Below are 21,857 nucleotides of genomic sequence, written 5' to 3'. Positions count from 1 at the left end.
AATAACAACAACATATAATACATCAAATTATATTTCAAATTATTATTTATATATACATACACACATATCTACTTACAATTAATTGTTCGTGAATCACCGAGAGCAGTCGAAGGTCAATTGAATATATGAACATCGTTTCAAATTTTTCTAGACTCAACATTACATACTTTGCTTATCGTATCGAAATCATATAAAGATTAAGTTTAAATTTAGTCGGAAATTCCCGGGTCGTCACAGTACCTACCCGTTAAGGAAATTTCGTCCCGAAATTTGAGTGGGGTCGTCATGACTAACATTAAGAATGTTTTCATGACGAATATTAATTGATAAATAGAGTTTTATCATTATTGAGTAATACAGATAAAACAATTCGATTATTCGAAGCGTATGAGTGAAGTTATCACAAAAGAGTGAATTGAAGAAATAGAGTTTCGTCATATCTTTTGACGTAGTCAGGGTTGATTTTCGAAATTCAAGGGATATAAAGAAAATCTTCGAAATCTAAAAGATTTGATTCTTCGGCGAATAAGGAAATTAAGATCTCTATAATTAAATACGGTGATCTGCCTCGATTACTCTATCTGATATTTCCATTATAAATTAAGCTCTTCCGTTCCATTATTCTCACCATTCCTATACTTTCTTTCTTAGTTCATACATTCAAAAGATTGTGAAAATGCTTAATCCAGATCTAATCCTTGATATTTTTCTAATTATCATTTCTGTCATCCTTCTTTTCAATCTTTCACCAGAAAAAATCTGTTTATTTCTACTATTACCTTGGGGTGATACTATTCTTAATTCTACCATGTCTTTATATTTCTATTTGTATTAATATTCACAGTTTGTAACCTCCGTGTTATTATTGGGCTTTATATTCTCCCTTATATTTCGGAGCTCTATGCTTTTGTTTTCTCTTCCCGACTTTAAGTCAAGCGAATAATGGTTCAGAATATGTAGATATGAGTTTTGGTATGAACATGTCTAATGTTCTAAGAGAGAGATTGTAATAGTACGATCTTGATTGGTTAATTTACCAGAATTCAAGAGAAAAAGATAGAATTATCAGGAAGATATATTCTTGATTTGTTTGGAGATTAGGTAGAATGTAAGAGTCGTGTAACATGGCACATGATGACGTTATGGTCTGTGAATCGTCATGTTTCATTAGAAACTCAGCATGACTTACTGTAATATAATCACGTTGATCAAGTGTCATTATATTATACTAACTCATGCATCAATTTCCAACATTACTTCAAACCATTCATATTTTAAATTCGAAGATCTACAGAATATAGAAACCAAAACAGTTTCCTTTTATGAGATAACACAGATAGCGCGGAGAGATAATTAATATCAGACGAGAATATTTATGAAGATATCTTTAGAAATATTGAGGATGTTAATAATGTAAGATACGATAATATCTTAGAATTTGTAATATCGATGGATGATAATGAAGATTATAATATCTTAGAATTTGTAATATCGATGGATGATAATGAAGATTATTTGTCCGTAAAAATTTAGAGTCAAAAGCATGGTATTCATTAATGACTTTAGTAGATACTGACTCATTTGGATTCTTTGAAGGCAGGTTTAGTCTTTGTAATTGGCCCACAACCTCCTTCATGGTTTGCTCAATCCATTTTCCAGTTCCAACTTTTCTGAGCTTTGCCAACATACTATTCTTTATCATCAAACTTTTGACTGTTAAGGTCATTTACAGTTTTTGTTGCTTCATTCAACTTTTCAAAACTCAGAAAACTGATTCATAGGCTAAAGCGCTTTTCAGAAATTCAGAATTTGAAGTTCGTAAATCCAGGAGATAGAAGTTATATATATATATATATATATATATATATATATATATATATATATATATATATATATATATATAATTGTTGTCGTAGAATCGCTGAGAAATTCGAGATTATCGATTGATGTCTCCCGGTATTTGGTATGGGTATTATCGTTATAAGATGCCGATGAGTATATGATAAGGTATTAATGAATAAATATAGTGATTTATCGAAGTGACTTACGCCAAAGAGTAATGAAGTTGCTGGTACGTTTACTGTTAATGTGGTGAGATATAAACGGTTCTTCGGTAACGATGACGAAAAAAAACAACGTATATATCAAGGTTATAATAAGATTATTTCGAACGAATAGTCGAGGTTAACTTGTTGGAGCTGTGACAAAATTGGCTAATTTGAAAAAAGATTGCAATGTTATTTTCAGTAATAACAATGTCAACGGAGCTAGCACAGATAAGTGTTAAACGTTTACTCAGGTTCCGAGTGTTTTTAGGTGTATAACTATATGCATTAATCTTTTCTTCCGTAGATGAAGTGCGGTTGGTTCATCCTCTCAATTGAGGTGTTTTCAAGAATCATGAAAGGTTTGAACGCGAATTTTAATCGTCAAGATACAAATGAGGTTTAGGATGAAATCAAGTGACAAACTTGAAGAGATGTTTAGTTTCATATGTTATAATTAATATTTTAATTCCTTTTAATTGTCTAATGTCATTAGTCCACAGTCGATAGTCCACAGTTAACAGTCCAATAATTCATATATAGTTTAATATTTAATATTCGAATTAATTAATACGTATCGTGACCCGTGTACATGTCTCAGACTTGATCACAACTCAAAGTATATATATTATTATAGAATCAACCTCAACCCTGTATAGCTAACTCTCGCATTACTGCATATAGAGTGTCTATGGTTATTCCAAATAATATATATATAGATGCGTCGATATGATATGTCAAAACCTTGTATACGTGTCCCGATATTTAAAGTGCGTAAAATAAATAACAGAAATTAAGTGACGATAAATAAAATTGCGAGAATAAAAATTGCGATAATAAATTGCGATAATTAAATTGCGATAATGTAATAGGGAATTAACAGTTAGCTAGGATTTTGTTAGCGTGGATTCTTAACAAAATTTCTCATAGTTAATTTGTTTGTTTCTATCCAATTTTATTTTGTTCAATGTTTTTTTCATTATGCCACTTGTTGGATTCTGATAGGTCAAAATCTAAATATGAAATTGAATGAAAATGGTTATTCTGTGATGAACGGATTCGTACTTATGTGGTTGTAAGTAGGATAGTAAATGACTATTGAATCAAATTCGAAGAATGTACAGTGTAACTTATTAATGTGAAATCTAAATATTTCTAGGGTAGTACCTACCCGTTAAAATATTTTCACCATTAACAGTTTGTACAAAAGAATTTTTAATTACAATCTTTATGAAAATATACTTACATATATATTTTCCTCAGATGTAATCATGGATTTAATGAGTTAATATGATATTAACTCATCTGATTTACCGTTAGAACAAGAATATATAATCTCTAAAACATTAGAGGTTACATAACCATCATGTTGAACGAAGATAAATAAGTAGAACGTCATGTAGAACAGTGATTATACTCGAGGTACAGAATGAGATGTTGAGGCATGGATTGTTGATGGTACTGGTGCTGTTATTGATGGTACTGTTGGTGCCAGTGATGTTGCTGAAGCTGGTAAATTTTGCACCATATTCTCCAAATTGATTACTCGAGCGCGAAGTTCGTTGACTTCTTTTTTTATTCTGGAATGATTTGTCGGTCGGAACGAGTGGATGAATAAGATCTAGAATTCGAGATAGTATATAATCATGACGAGATACTCTGGAAATGAGAGAGAAAATGGTATTACGAACAGGTTCACCGGTAAGTGCTTCAGGTTCTTTGCCAAGAGGGAAATTTGGTTGGTGGAAAAGATCGCCTTCTTCGCGTCTCCATTGATTAAGTCGACTACGAACCCATCTCTAATTCATCCATAATAAATGATGGCTAATTGGTTGATTCATTCCAGTTACACTGCTTTCGGAGCTCGAGTGGAAATCCATATTGGAATAGCTGTCGGAATAACTATCAAAATTGCTATCGAAATCTGAGGGACTCGAACTGGTTGAGGGATTCATCTCGTACGATTAAATGAAGTATTTTTGATAAGAAATAGATTATAGGATGTAGATTAGTACTCTGCAATACATAATTTACATATGCATATATAATACTAAAATCCCATAAGTTACGGAGGAATCTACAGAAGCTGTCAGGTAAAGGTAACAATAACAGATACGCTAAGATATGAATTTATCTATACACTGTCTATGCAATAGAGGCAGTAAGACGTGTCTAGACTTTAAGGATGAAAAGCAAATAATTTTTTGACACTAAATGATAAGCAAAACGTTTGACATGCAGACACGGTCGACAAAATTCATATTTTAGCGTATCTGTTACTGTAAACTTTGCCTGACATCTTCCATAAAATCCTCCGTAATTTATGGGATTTTGGTATTATATATACATATGTAAATTATGTATTGAAAAATACCAAACTAAATCCTATAATCTATCTCATATCAAAAATCAATTCCCTGATTATACAAGATGGATCACGTATCTAGTTCAAATTCCTCAGATTCCGACAGTTATTCTGATATAGAATTCGACCTGAGCTCCGAAAGCAGCGTAACTGGAATGGATCAACCAATTAGCCATCACCTATTCTGGATGAATTGGAGATGGGTTCATAATATACTTAATCATTGGAGAAAAAAAGAAGGTGATCCCTTCCATCCACCACATTCCCCTCTTAGCGAAGAACCTGAAGCACTTACCGGCGAACCTGTTCGTAATACCATTTTCTCTCTTATTTCCAGAGTATCTCGTCATGATTATATATTATCTCAAATTCTAGATCTTATTCATCCGCTCGTCCGAACCGACAATCATCCCAGTGTAGTAGCAGAAGTCATCGAGCTTCGCGCTCGAGTATTGGCTTTGGAGAATATGGTGCAAAGGTTACAAGCACCAGCAGCATCACCGGCATCAACATTACCACCATCATCAACACCAACAGTATCATTACCACCACCAACAACAACATCTGCACCCCACACCTCAACATCACAATCTGTACCTCGAACATCAATGTCAGACGCACCATAGATACCAAAGAATACCAACAACAACAAACGATGAAGTATTGATTCATAAATTCATCAAAGAAATATTCTACAGAGAATATGTAGTTTCTAAAAGTTTTAGAGATTACTTATTCTAGTTCTAATTGTAAACCAGATGAGTGAGCGAATAGAAATGATGAAATAAAACCCTGATCGGAATGGTGCACGATTTACAAGCTAGATCTGTTTTATCAGCAGCATCTACAACATCACAAGCTCCGCCAGATCCATAATCACCGCAAACATCATCACTAATCAACAACGCGTATATCATATAAACGAGTTATGAAGTATTAACTCATTCCCTCTGAAGAAATTATATGTATATTTTATATATATATGAATTTTGGGATCAAAATAAATCTTTTCGTACTAAGGTATTACGTGTGAATCTTAACTAGTAGGTACTACTCGGTTAATTCATATAACTAATACGCTATGATGTACATCCTTCGTTAACGACTTAACCATCGTTAACTACAATCTCTGTTTCAACTCAATGAATTCCATTTCATAATAAACCTAGTGTATTAATCAATTACATGTTTGATTTTACACTTTTATCTTCGATGTACTCGAAACTTTCTAGAAAACATCATTTATATCTTACATTCCACGAGCACCAACATCCCTCACCGAGGAATATCAATAAGAATAGATAATGAAGTATCGATTACATTAGTGAAATACTCCGCGAAGATTATGTAATCTTTAATGTTTTAGAGATTATTTATTTCTAGTTCCAGCCAAAAATCAAATGAGTTTAATAGTATATTAACTCATTAAATCTGTATTACATCCGAAGAAAATATACATATATATTTTCATAAAGACTGTAGTAAAATTCTTCTGTACAAAATATTACCTGCGAAATTTTTTAACGGGTAGGTAATACCCGGGAAATATATAAGTTCACAATTAATATGTTACACTGTACATTCTTCAATTTTGATTCAAGAATCATTAACTATACTCACTACATTCACAGCGATATACATTCTTCCATAAGAATCATAACAACCATTTTCATACAAATTCGATTACACATTCTGATTTTTGACAGATCAGAATCCGAGTCAAGATTTAACAGAAGATATCACTATTAGATTTTCACATCTTACAAAATCATACTTAGAATTCAAAACTGTGCTAGATCCTTTGACATTATTATTACCGAAAATAACTTTGTAATTCCTTTTCAAAGTAGCCAGTTTTGTCACACCTCCAGCAAATCAACTTCAATTTTTCATTCGAATAAGCCTTATTATAACGATTACCCCTTCATCATTGTTACAGGGGAACCTTTTATATCTCGACACATTAGCAGTAAACTTAACAACAACTTCATTGATCTTTGATCTTTCGAAAAATCATTATACTCATTGAAACTCTATCATGTACTCATCCACATCTTGTAACAATAATTGTCATACCAACTACAGGGAATTAGTAATCAGTATTTTGAATCTCGCAGTGTTTCTGCATCAACAGTTATATGCATACATATAACAATTATCTCTTAGAATTATGATCTTCCATTATGAAATTCTGAAAAGCACCCAGCCTACGAATCAGTTCTCGAAATTTTAAAAGATGCTGATGAAGCAGCAAAAACTGTAAACGACCTTAACAGCTAAAAGTTTGATGATAAAGAATAGTGTGTTGGCAAAGCTCAGAAAAAGAGAAGGTTTGGAACTGGAAAACGGATTGAGCAAACCATGAAGGAGGCTGTGGAAAAATCACAAAGACTAAACCTGCCTTCAAAGATTCCAAATAAGTCAGTGTCTGCTGAAGTCATTAACAAATACCTTGCTCCTGACTCTAAACCTTTGCGGACAAATATTCTTCATCACCTTTCGATATTAGAAATTCTAAGATATCATCGTATCTTTCATTATAAATATCCTCGATATTTCTGAAGATATTTTCATAACTATCCTTATCTGAAATCATTTATCTTCTTGCGTTATCTGTATTACATCATAAAGGAAACTGTTTAGTTTCTATATTCTGTAAACCTTCGAGTTTAAAATATGAATGTTTTGAAGTAGTGTTGGGAATTGAACCATGAGTTAGTATAATATATTGACACTTGATCAACGTGATTATATTACAGTAAGTCATGCTGAGTTTCTAATGCAATATGATAAAGGTTCATAGATCATACCCTCATCATGAACCATGTTACATAACTCTTTCATTCTATTTAACCTCTAAACATATCAAGAAAATATTTTTCTTGATGATTCGGTCTTTTTCGGATATTCTGGTAATTTGACAAATCAAATCGTACTATTATCTTTCCTTTCTACTTTGTATATTATGATCATTCGAAACTCCATACCTACGAATTCTGGATCATTACCTGCAAAGAGAAAACAAAAGCATGAAGCTCCAAAATAGAAATGGGAGTATAAATCGCAACAAATAGAAGAGAGCATTAACTATGGATGTCAATGATTATAGAAAGACAGAAGCAGAGACATCGAAATATAAGGGAAGATATAAAGCTCAACAACAACCAAGAAATTACAAACCGTGTATATCGATGCATATAGCAATATAAAGACACGGGAGAACTAAAAACACTATAAAACCAAGAGTATAGTATAAGTAAATAGATTCTTCTGGTGGCAAATGAAAAAGAAGAATGACCGATATGAAAGTTAGGAGTATATCAAGAATCAGAACTGGATGGAGCATATTAACGAATACTTTAAAGTATGAATTGAGGGAGAAAGAATAGAAGATGTGAGCTGTAGAAATAAGGAAACGAAGGGAGTGAATTTATAGTAAAATATCCGATAGAGCAATCGAAACAGATTATTGCATTTAACCAAAGAAGATCCTAATTTCCTTAATTACTGAAGAACCATATCTTATTACGAAGATTTTCTCTAAATCCCTTGAATTCCGGAAATCAACCTTGACTACGTCAAAAGTTAAGACGAATCTATATTTCTTATTTCACTTTTTGTGATAGCTTCACTCGTATTCTTCGAGTAATCGAATTATTTTACCCATATTACCCTATGGTAATAACACTCTATCTATCAACTCCTATTCGTCATGAAAACATTATTATTGTTAGCCATGACAAACTCTATCAAATTTTGGGACGAAATTTCTTTAACGGGTAGGTACTGTGACGACCCGGAAATTTCCGACCAAATTTAAAACTTAATCTTTATATGATTTCGACAAGATAAGCAAAGTCTGTAATATTAATTCTCAAAATTTTTGAACTAATGTTATATATTCATTTAACCTTTGACTATTGACCGACGATTCACGATGTAACACCGGCCATTTTTTTTTAAACACAGCGGAAGACTTTATTAATAAACACAGTATAGGTCACGTCATTACATTAATCTGAGTAATTAAGTTTAAGTTTACACAACGGTGTTACGTTATTACAAAACATGATTTAAACAAAAGTCCACATCAGAGTAGGGTTGTCAAACATGTCTTCTGCATCAGCACCCATCCCGACTAGCAGTACCTAAACCTGCAAGGGGAGAATATGTGGGGGATTAGCGCACCGCTAAGTGAATGGAATCTATCTAACAGATATAGCTTAAGCCACACACAAGCTATATACACCAACAGTACCTGCTAACTACCAACTAGCATACAATAAGTCAATACGAGGATCGGCGGCTTGTACGAGCACACGACTCTCAGCTGATCGGGCCTGAGTCTACCTATAGTCCCTGCTACTCAATTCATAGTACAGTTATCCAGATGCAGGGGATGCATCATTCACACTATACTCCACAATCAGTAGCCTATGGACCCAACCTCCCCTAGGCACAGTTGACCTCATACGGACTCTAACCTCTCCTAGGCACGGTTTTGAGTCCCCAGTCTCCCTAGGCCCGACTGGTGCCATTCACATAGTGTACACATAATTCACATACAACATCAGGCAAACGATATTATTCTATCATGGCAATTCCTACACTATGCATGGTAAAAGAGTCGACCACAGTAGCATGATATGCTACTTAAACTCTATCCGTAGATAGACCCACTCACCGAATACCAGCAACTAGCTCAGATAATCTATCACTGAGTGGCTTCCTTATCCTTATCACCTGAACATAAGGCAAATCAAGTTAGTTTCTGTCCGTTAACACAAAACAGCACAGTACAAAAAATCAGTCACAAAAAGCGCCGCTAAAAGTCCAACTAACACTTATGCACTTTCAAAATTTACATCCTAAACACCAAAATACAAACGGGCAGCATAACGGCTAGAAAAAGACACTTTGGTAAAACATTCTGCCCTGGACACACAGTCGGTCGACTGTCTCCTCAATCGGTCGACTGACATAGACAGTCGGTCAACTGTTGACGCAACCGGTTGACTGACCTTACAAGTCGGTCAATTCACTTAGTATTACATCAATCGGCCGAAGGTAAATCTCATTCGGTCGGTTCACTCAACAATCGGTCGGTTCACCCTCAGTCGGTCGACTGTCGACTGACAGTCGGCCGAATGTGTTCATCTTCCTCAGAAACTGAACAAAGGCTACGGACTTCACGATGAAATCCTTAAATCTCGATCTAGAGCTCGTTTTAAACACCAAAATCGATCACAACTTGTTCACTACTTGTTATAGACTCAAAACCCACAACAATTTGACCATAACAACACTTAAATCACTTGTTTTGACACAAATTCAAGCTTTTTACAAAACTCACACAAAACCATGAATTTAACAACGAATTGAACACAAAAACACATGTTATTTACCTTGATAGACTCAGTAAACGATAACAAACACGATTCTAACACCAATTTGAGCTCAAGATCAATGTTTAAGGATTAGGGATTGGTAGATGGGGGGGATGAAGGTACGGTGTTTTTGGTGAATTTTCTAGAAATGGGAAGAAAATACAGCATAGTAGTCACTTAATTGGGTTTAATTCCCACACTGTACAACACACGGGTATTTATCAGTTATCTGATATCTTTCGTACCTCGTTAGGCGGCCCTAACGGAGTTCAAATTAAATAAACAAACCTGTTCTGTAACCCTTGTCACAAACTGGTCTTAACCAATTAATAAAATAACACTATTCATATAATTAAAATAAAAGCATATAAAACACATAATAAAACCCTAAGGGCAAAATAGTCCACTTACTACTAGCCCGGGTTTCAGTCTGTTACACACGAACATCTATTTGTAAATAGATAAATATATAAATATATATATACAATAAGTTGGAATATTAATTCTTAAAATTAATTTTAAATAACTTGCAATGTGTATTTAAAAACTGATTTATGTATATTAAATAAAGATATATACATATATATAATTTCAAGTATTTAGTAAACGATAGTAACATTCATTTATTGATTCGATTGATATTTAGATAAGTTAACTAAAATGTTTAAGATGAACAAGTAAAACACTAATTTGCTACAGTATTTTCGAATTGCTACAGTACCTGAAAAGCTACAGTGTTTTCGAAAATCACTATTTGCTACAGTAAAACACTATTTCAAAATGAAAATGTATGTATATTTTACAAATGTTATAAAATATAATATTAACTTAGATATAAAATGTTTTGATTTAAAATAATATTATTATATATTAAGACGTTAATTTATAGAAGCAAATGACCAAAACACTCGAACGTACAAGTTATACTTCGAGTAATATAGTTTATTGATAATTTAAGTCTATATTTTGACAAAGTTACGAGTCACGAAACGTAAAGTGCAAGTTTTCTAAGTATACGAAAGGACGTTCGAGAAACCGGAACCGGGACATAAGTCGAGCGTTAACGTACAAGTTATCGGAACTAAAATTTCAAGTCAACTATGCACAAGAATATAATATAATATATATATAATTATATAAAATTATATATATATATATATATATATATATATATATATATGTATATATATATATATATGTATATATATATATATATATATATATATATATATATATATATATATATGTAACCTTTGACTGTTCTCGACGATTCACGAACCACTATTTTTAAATAGATACATATATATTTAAAATATATGAATTTAAAATATAAATTGAAATAATATATGACGTAATTGTTAGAATTAATAATGTAAAATGAAATAATATATAATAACTATTATTTAAAAAAAATAATTATGTATGTAAATAATGTATAATGAATATATATAGTTTTAAATTTATTTTGTAAGCAACAATAACGCTCAATTGTCTTTCGATCGATAATAAGTAAGTTAAAATCAAACTTATGTAATTTTAAAATAAACGGTGATTCGAAAATGAGTTCTACAAATTTTAGACTTACTAAAAATGTATTTAAGAACTATTTGCTAAGTTTTAACATTTTTTATATTTCACTCATAAATGAGAGGGACAATTGATGTATTTTTTTATTTAATAATTTAATGATCGAATTTTATACCATAATGATCAAAATAAATAAATATAGTTAATTCAAAAATATGGGATTTTTCTGAACACTTTTATCCACCACTGACTTACAACGGACTACGATATAATATCCGTATCGGTAAGAAAGACCCAAGATTTGAGACTGCTATATATGATTTCACACATTCTTTATTTTCATTTATTATTATATGATTATTATTAAAGTTAGAATCTATACCACTTGTCCATTTTAAGTTGCGTCCGTGAATTGTAATTGAAGGTATTATTAGTACTGTGTTCATGATTGAGATTAAAATATGTCAAATGTCGTACAATAATTAAATCATTTGGCTGTTAGACTGTTTCTCTGCATTATCCTTCCACTTTATAACCATAACAAGTAATATTATATTAATATAATTATTATTATTATTATAATTAATATTTACTACATAATATATCTACATATCTATATATACATAGAGGGATTTAGAGGAAGAAGGAGATCAACCGAGAATTCTTTGGCAACCCACACTGGCCACCACCGTGACCACCTTCCTGCACAATACCACCACCCTAAACCACCTCTACACCACTCACCACAGGCGGAACAACCAATAACCACCACCCACCATATTTTTTTTTCTTTTCTCCTAATTCGTTTTTCTATTTCAGCGAGTCACCATCACCAATATCTATTGCTTCTTTACATTTGTTTTATGTTTCAACAACCACCGCCACCTTTACCATCATTTAAATCCGACTATTGTTGAGGTTCACTGCTACGGTTTCGATGATCTATTACCTTCGGTTTTCCACTGCTTTTACGTTCCTGTTGCAATGGCTACTACTGTTAAGGTGCTGTTACTTCTGTAGTCGAATAACAAAGAATAAAATGGTGATGATAAATTGAAGAAGACGATGAATAGTACTTAGTCACAAGGTCATGCTTTTTGCGTAGGTTTAGTTTCTATCTCTGTTTTTCGTTTGAAACCACCATTAAATCACCAACCTAGCTGCTACATTTCTATCACAAGAATGATGAATGTGACTGTGATGATTGAAATTATGATGAGGATGACCGTGATGATTCTATGATGATACATGTATAACGAATAGTGTTGATGATGATTGGTGATGGTATACGATGGGGAGGATGATGATTAGATTAAAATGGTGTATGTTGATGATAATGATTCGATGTAGGATGATAATGAAACTAGGTTGATAATGATGATGGAGAGATTGATGACGATAGATGGTGGATAACGATGAAGTTTACATGATGAGAGGATCACGGTGATGGTTATGATTAACGAATGAGATGATGATAATGACTGATGAAAGCAACGAAGATGATTTTGATGATGAAGGATGATGTCGTGATGATGATGATGCGTTTGATGTTCGTGTTTTTTTGGTCGAACTACAGTACCATACCACAAACCCACCGATGGGTTTATTTAAAAACGTATACTGGGCTGTTATGTTAATTGCTGTTAGGCCAATGGTTTCAGTGGCCCGTATACATTTGGTGTTTGGGCTTCAGTCGAGTAAATGAAGAAGAAGCAAGGAAATAGATACGATTTAAACTTATTTATGATATGGAATAAATTAGGAAAGCACGCCTGGTTCAATGGTTGGGTTATGTTGCAAGTGAGCGGGAGGTTGCGGGTTCGAGCCTTGTCTAGGACTTTTCTTTTTAGAAAAACAATTAAGGGTATACACTTTTAAATCTAATTTCCATTATTATTATTATTATTATTATTATTATTATTATTATTATTATTATTATTATTATTATTATTATTATTATTATTATTATTATTATTATTATTATTATTATTATTATTATTAAAAGTGACATTATTATTAGAATTACCATTATAACTGAAATTATCATCATTAAATATAAGTATTATAATTATTGTTAGTATTGTTATTAAGTATTATAGGATTATTATTATTATTATTATTATTATTATGAAAATAACACAAGTATCATCATTTTCATTAATATTAGTATTAATATCACTTTTGTAACTATTAGTATCATTAATCTTATAATTAGATAAAAGTATCATTTTTAACAATATCATTATTATTATTATTATTAGTATTATCATTACTAATAAAGTTATTATTATTATTATTAGTAACTTATTATTATCAAAACTACCATTTTTTTTTAACAAATAAATATTAGTTTCCTAAAAGATACTTATTACATTTACTAAAATTAAAATAATATCCCATATAATATATAAGTTAAGATATGATTTACATAAATAAGGATTATGTTTCTAATGAAGTTTAGAATAAATCCTAAATAACTACAAAGATATATAAAAAGGATATAACTAATAAATATATATATATATATATGTGTTCGATTACATTTATGTATATTAATAAATATACAAATGATATAGGTTCGTGAATCCGAGGCCAACCCTGCATTGTTCAATGTCGTCATATGTATTTTTACTACAAAATACAGTATAGTGAGTTTCATTACTCCCTTTTTAAATGCTTTTGCAATATATATTTTTGGGACTGAGAATACATGCGCTGCTTTTATAAATATTTTACGAAATAGACACAAGTAAACGAAACTACATTATATGGTTGAATTATCGAAATCGAATATGCCCCTTTTTATTAAGTCAGGTAATCTAAGAATTAGGGAACAGACACCCTAATTGACGCGAATCCTAAAGATAGATCTATGGGCCTGACGAACCCCATCCAAAGTACCGGATGCTTTAGTACTTCGATTTTGTTTTATATCATGTCCGAAGGGTTTCCCGAAATGATAGGGGATATTCTTATATATGCATCTTGTTAATGTCGATTACCAGGTGTTCTCCATATGAATGATATTTTTGTCTCTACGTATGGGACGTATGTTTATGAGAAATGGAAATATGAAATCTTGTGGTCTATTAAAATTATGAAATGATTATTTATGATAAACTAATGAACTCACCAACCTTTTGGTTGACACTTTAAAGCATGTTTATTTTCAGGTATGAAAGAAATCTTCCGCTGTGCATTTGCTCATATTAGAGACATTACTTGGAGTCATTCATGACATATTTCAAAAGACGTTGCATTCGAGTCATCGAGTTCATCAAGATTATTATTGAGTCAATTATAGATGGATATATTATGAAATGATATGCATGCCGTCAACTTTCGATGTAAAGCAAGTTTGTCTTTTAAAAACGAATGCAATGTTTGTAAAATGTATGATATAGAGGTCAAGTACCTCGCGATGTAATCAACTATTACAAATTGTTTATAATCAATATGGACTTCGTCCGGATGGATTAGGACGTGTCGCTTCAGGTCGGGTTATCATCAACTTAGGGTCAAGGAAGCTGATATTTCTAAGACTGCTTTCAGAACTCGTTATGGACACTATGAGTTTCTTGTTATGCCTTTTGGCTTAACCAATGCTCCTGCTGTATTCATGGATCTTATGAACCGTGTATGCAAACCTTATCTTGATCAAATCGTGATAGTTTTCATCGATGACATCTTAAACTATTCCAAGAGCGAGAAAGAGCATGAGCAACATCTGTGATTGATTCTAGAGCTCTTAAAGAAGGAACAACTGTATGTTAAGTTCTCTAAGTGTGAATTCTAGCTACGAACCGTACAATTTCTCGGGGATGTAGTTGATAGTGAGGGAATACATGTCGATCCTGCAAAAATCACCGCTATTCAGAACTAGGAAGTGCCTAGAAGTGCGAAGCATATTCGCCAATTTTTGGGACTTGTTGGTTATTCTCGAAGGTTTATCAAAGATTTCTCTATTCTAGCCAAACCTCTCACCAAACTAACTCGTAAGGGGAAGAAGTTTGAGTGGTCCGAAGAACAGGAATCTGCTTTTAAGGTTCTAAAGGATAAATTGACCACAGCCCCCAATTCTATCACTACATGATGGCACCCATGATTTTGTAATCTATTGCGATGCCTCGAACCAAGGTTTCGGATGTGTCTTAATGCAACATATCAAAGTTATAGATTATGCATCTAGACAACTGAAGAAACGTGTGAAGAACTATACCACACATGACTTGGAGTTAGGAGTTATGGTATTCGCGTTGAAAATGTGGAGACATTACCTCTACGGAATTTAATTCACGGTGTTTACCGAACATAAAAGTCTTCAACATATCTTTGACCAGAAGCAACTGAACATGAGACAAAGGCGTTGGGTCGAATTATTAAATGACTATGACTGTGAGCTTAAGTATCATCATGGTAAGGAAAATGTAGTTGCCGATGCCCTTAGTAGAAAGGATCGTGCCAAACCGATCCGAGTTCGAGCTTTAAATCTGCGTATTCATACAAATCTTACTTCTCAAATTCGTGAAGCACAACTTGAGGCATTGAAGGAAGAGAATGTCTAACTCGAGGGACCTAAAGGTCTCGAAAAGCAACTTGAACTCAAGGGAAACGAAACAAGGTATTTCAATAATCGAATCTGGGTCCCAATTTTTTGGAAATCTTCGAGAACTAGTCTTAGATGAAGTACATAAGAATAGGTATTCTATTCACCCAGGCTCTAGTAAAATGTATCACGATGTGAAGAAGTTTTATTGGTGGCCTAATCTGAAATCTGATATTGCCGATATTGCCGATTATGTGAGTAAGTGTCTTACTTGTTTAAAAGTTAAGGCCGAGCATCAAAAGTCATCTGGTTTACTTCAACAGCCGGATATTCCGCAGTGAAAGTGGGAGTGTATCACTATGGACTTTATTATTAAGTTGCCCAAGACTTCTAGTGGCAACGATACTATTTGGGTCATAGTGGATCATCTTACTAAATCTGCACACTTCTTACCGATCAAAGAAACTGATAAGATGGAGAAGTTATCACAACTTTATATCAAAGAGATTGTCTCACTCCATGGAGTCCCTATCTCTATCATTTCTGGTCGTGACAGTCGATTCACTTCTAGATTCTGGAAAACTTTACAATCTGCTCTTGGAACTCAACTCGACATGAGTACTGCTTATCATCCGCAAACCGATGGTCAAAGTGAACGAACCATTCAAACGTTGGAATATATGCTTCGTGCTTGTGTTATCAATTTCGGCAAAGGTTGGGATAGACACTTGCCTTTAGCTGAATTTTCTTACAACAACAGCTATCACTCAAGTATTAAGGTTGCACCTTTTGAGACCTTATAAGGGCGAAAATGCAGATCCCCACTGTGCTGGGATGAATTAAAGGACAGACAGTTAAATGGTCCTGAAATCATTCATGAAACTACTGAAAAGATCGTTCATATTAAGAAACGATTAGAAACTGTCGGCAGCCAACAGAAGAGCTATGCTGATAATCGTCGGAAAGATTTAAAATTCCAAGTTGGTGATAAAGTCATGTTGAAAGTATCCCCTTGGAAAGGTGTCGTTCGTTTTGGTAAACGAAATAAACTAAGTCCACGTTATGTTGGACCTTTCAAGATTATTGAAAGAATTAGTCCCGTGGCGTATCGATTCGAATTACCCTCTGAGCTTAATAACATACATGACGTATTTCATGTCTCGAGTCTTAAAAAGTGTCTTTCTGATGACACACTCATTATTCCATTGGATGATATCCGCATTGATGATAAAATGCATTTCTTTGAAGAACCGATAGAGGTTATGGATCGTGAGGTTAAAGGCTTGAAATAGAGCACTATTCCTATTGTTAAGATCTGTTGGAGTTCACTAAGAGGCCCCGAGTATACCTGGGAACGTGAAGACCAAATAAAATGGAAATATCCTCATCTTTTTCCAATCGCTGATGCATTTGAGAAGTCTTCCTAAAACTTCGGGATGAAGTTTAAATTAACGGGGAGGTACTATAACAACCCTCATTTTTCCGTTCTTTAATGACTTAAATACCCTTAGGGTTTCACTAGGTTGTTCTGTGTATTTGATTTAGGGTTGTTATCCGTTTATAATAAATGATGGTGATAATTAATACTTGTATTTAATGAACTAAACCCTAACCCTAAATATTAATTAATGATATAAAAACCCTAACCCTAATATTTGTTATTATTAATATAATATATATAAGTATGTATTAATACGTATAAATAATATATATGTATATATAAGTGTACATGTGATGTATATGTTTTGTGTAATAAATATTTATGCGACTATAAATATAGTTATTTAATTAACTTTATAACGAATATAACTATTTAAAAAATGTTATGGCTCGAATAAAACTAATAAAACTATAAGGTATTATTATTATTTGTAAATATAAATACTGAAATTTTTAATAAATATATTAAATTTTGGATTAATTTAATTAATTAAAATAAAAGTAAAATTTGCAAAGTCAAAAATGTTCTTGATAATGATAAGATATATATATATATATATATATATATATATATATATATATATATATATATATATATATATATATATATATATATATATATATATATATATATATATATATATATATATATATATATATATATATTTCTTTATAACTAAGGGCTGGTCGAAAAAAAAGGGAAATTAATTTTATAAAAGGAAATTGAATTGTATTTGCACTCAAATTGTGATTTCTCTCTCTTCAAGTATTTTTATCCTATAAATACATGCGTTAGCCTCATAATTTTTTTTCATAAAATCTCTGGAGCCTCTTAAAACTCTAATAAAATTTGTAAGTTCTCCATCTTTTTCTTTTTGTATTTTTTTATTTCTTTTTATTTTTTTGCCGATCAGCTTCTTTTGATATTTAAATATTTATAAATTAATTTAACACATGAATAATTAATCTAAAGCTTCTAAAATCATTATTTTGTATAAACATAACCCGAAAAAATATTTTTTCAAAATTATAATCAGCATATGTATTTTTTTTAAATTAAAAGAAATATATGCATATAAAATCGAATTTAATTAATCCAAACATATTAAATTAGTAAAAATAATTTTTTCATAATGTATTTGACTTATAATAATTAATTGAGTTGAAATCCTAAATTATGTATCATTATAAACATTTATTCTCTATTTATATAGTTACCGATAGGTATATATAAGCAAAAAGGGTTAAAAATTATTTAAAATATTAAAAACAGTAATAATTTATTGAGAATTATTTAAAACAGTGTTACAACACATAAAAATAATTTTGGTAATTTTTGGAATATTATTTATAATTAAATACGAATTATGTATTATTTAATCATAAAAATAATGAAAAATTCGTAATAAATATAAAACCAGTAAATAAAATTTAAATAAATTTTTTTCTAAGTTTATATAATATATCTAGACCTTCGAAAATTATAAAAATAATTAGTGGGTTGAATTAGTATTTATTACATAATTAACTTTCTTTCCATATAAACCAAGAAGATAAACAGGAAATAAATACAAAAACATAATAGAAATATTTTATTAAATTTTTTTCTACTGATTAATATGCTTAACTAAGTCTATAAAAATTTTGTATATGATTTTTAGATATTTAATGGAATTAAAAACAAATTAATGTATAATTGTGCATGATTTGGCTATTTAAAATATATATAATATATATGTAAATCTAAAATTATTATTATAAATTATTTAATCAGTTGATAACTTGGAATATGTAATTTAATAATTATCTAAGTATTTAAATAATTATTTAGATATTTATGGATAATATTTGATTAATAAAATATTATATTAATACTTATCTTATAAATAAGGTAATAAATAATAATATAATTGAATGATATCTATTTGTTAGGTAACAAGATAATGTTAAAAATTATCATTTAAAATTTAATATTATAAATAATAAACTCAAAATATACATATATACTTATATAACTATTATTTAAATAATAAAACATTTAAATAATTTAACTTATGTGTATGTAAATGTATACTATTAAGTGTTGTATTTATATACACACCCGACTAGTAAATACTATAATCATACCGATGAAAGTACGACTTATACAAACTTCACCGCTACTTACGGTCGTAAGTGAATGATGTCTAGGTTGCCATTATGGGATAAGGTTGTGGATCTCGAATATCATGACATAGTTTCTGATCAAGAGTCCTGGCCCCCGGTTACATCAGGTCATTCCAGACTTATTTGATAGCATCGAGGTTTGCATAAATTGTACAAGGTCTAAACTTGATTATGGTGGACACACAAACACTTGTAAAATAACTCTTAAGTTCACTTAGGATATTAATTTGTCATATGGACAAATTTCTGATTTAAGTCAGTATATCTCTAGGTTGAAGACTGGTCATATACTCTCGTTCATTTCATTCGTGGAATAATCTTCATCTTTCGCCGTGCTATTCTAAGGTGAACTTCATAACCCCGCTTTTACATATTTATTGAATTTTATAAATCTTGGGGTGAGAGACATGCTTGCTTTTGAAATGATTTACAATTTAGACACAAGTGCCTAAACTGTTTGATATGCAACTTCATGAGACTTTTGTTAACTTGTATTCTTACATGCAAATCCCCACCATAATATCGTTAATTGCTGGAATTGAAATGTTGCAAGCTTAATTATTGTGAGTATGCCTATTGAGAGTGACGTCTCTACCCATTGACCGATCATCAAGGGGGTACATAATAATGATTACCGACACACGCGCAGTGTCAGGGGTTTTTGTATAGCTCGATATTATAACTCATGGAATATTGAATATTTTGATGTTTTGAACTAAATCTTGTGGTCTAAAACTTTATTGATTATTAAACCTATGATGTTCACTCAACCATTATGTTGACATTTTAAGCATGTTTGTCGCAGGTGAAGATTAGCTTATATGCTGCCCTATGTTGCTTGCTAGCTAATGCATTGAAGTCCACATATTTATGTCTTAGCATTTGTTAAACAATTATTAATTACATTTGGGTTTATCTTGTAAAACATTATTTCATTTTTACTGCAATAAAGTTATTGTTTTTATAAAACGTCTCATTAAGAGTCGTTCTCACTTATATATACTTGTGTTGTGATATTGTGAAGTCATATTTACCCCCGGCCCAATTTGGGGGTATGACAGTTACCGAAGCGCATAGCGCTTTTCCAGACTCCGTCCGGACAGTAGCAATACCTTGCTTAGTAGGAAACTTGATCATTCCGTGAACAGTGGAGGGTACTGCACCAAACTTTTGCAAAGTAACTCGCCCAAGGAGTGCACTGTAAGAAAAATAAGAACATACCACACAGAATTCAACAGGGTCAGCATATGTGCATCTCGAATCGTTATCATCAACCCACTCTAGTTCAAGCTCGATGCACCCCAATGGCCAGGCCGATTCACCGGAGAATCCCGACAGAACAGTTGTGGGTGCTCGCATCTTGGATTTGATTATTGCTGGTAGCTGCCTAAAGCAGTGCTCGTACATTACATCAACATTACTGCCCGTGTCAACGTTTAACTGTCGCACGTTATAACCACAATCAGTGATGCGACCTTTAATGATTATGGGCGCAAGTGAAGGATTGATTGTTTGCATTGGAGGGAAGATAATAGCTTCCGCCTCCTATTTCTCTAATTGCTCGATTTTGCACCTCTGACTAGAGCGTGAAGCACACAACATATTTATTGTTTTGTCAGAGTTTAGGTCGATGCCCTTCTTTTGATTTGGTGCAGCTTTCTCTGATTGATTGCCCTGCGACGCAGTTCCCTGCTTTTTCATGGGTTTCAGATGATTAAGCTCACCCCTTCTCAGACATTCGATTACTTTTTCGATAAAAGACTTGCAACGATCAATCTCATGCCCATAGTCATCATGAAACTCACGAAATTTCAATTTGTCCCTCCTAGCATATTCTGACATTTTCGCAGGAGCTGAGAATGTCAGACAGATTGGTTCAGTAGCTAGGATTTCCTTCGGTGTTTTAGTCAGTTCGCGAATGATCACAAAGTTTTGACTTGGGAAGTGACCCTTCCCTTGATAAGAATTGCTTGACTTTTGAAAATTGTTATACTTTGATGGCGCAGAACCCTGGCTGTAATTTTCACCCTTGCGTTTCGATCCCCCTGTTTGACTGAGATAAGAATCATTGTCTTTGTTGCCTCGGCCATCGGGATTTTTCTCACTATTCCGAGTGGTATTCTCCCTCGCACACATATCGCTTCTTTGATTACTTCAGCTAAGGTATCAGGGACCTTCATGCGCAAGCGCTACCATAGGAAAAGATGTCGCTCTCTACACAACCCGTGTATAAATCCGGATACTTTTTGGCTATCGGGGAGTCCAGCCATTTTAGCGACCTCTTTGATGTATCGATCCATGAATTGCCCTAGGGATTCTTTTGCCCCCGGTCTGATATTGTGATATTCAACATGCGTCCTTTTACGAGCACGCTTGTTGTG

At 32.1% G+C, this 21,857-nt stretch overlaps 1 protein-coding gene across 1 annotated transcript; it reads right to left on the bottom strand.

Annotated features, from left to right (window-relative positions):
• Nucleotides 1-16,633: 16,633 nt before the first annotated feature.
• On the bottom strand, nt 16,634-20,994 carry LOC139889744 (uncharacterized). The gene is made up of 2 exons (XM_071872680.1): nt 20,542-20,994; nt 16,634-16,699 (listed from the first exon to the last, which is right to left on the bottom strand). The coding sequence occupies exons 1-2, from the start codon at nt 20,992-20,994 to the stop codon at nt 16,634-16,636; spliced, it is 519 nt and encodes a 172-aa protein (XP_071728781.1).
• Between the last annotated feature and the right edge of the window lie 863 nt (nt 20,995-21,857).

This window comes from Rutidosis leptorrhynchoides, chromosome 2, assembly GCF_046630445.1.
Source record: "Rutidosis leptorrhynchoides isolate AG116_Rl617_1_P2 chromosome 2, CSIRO_AGI_Rlap_v1, whole genome shotgun sequence".
Classification (NCBI taxonomy): Eukaryota; Viridiplantae; Streptophyta; class Magnoliopsida; order Asterales; family Asteraceae; genus Rutidosis; species Rutidosis leptorrhynchoides.
The sequence above is the reverse complement of the archived record's forward strand: the minus strand, read 5'-3'. Positions and strand labels throughout refer to the sequence as shown.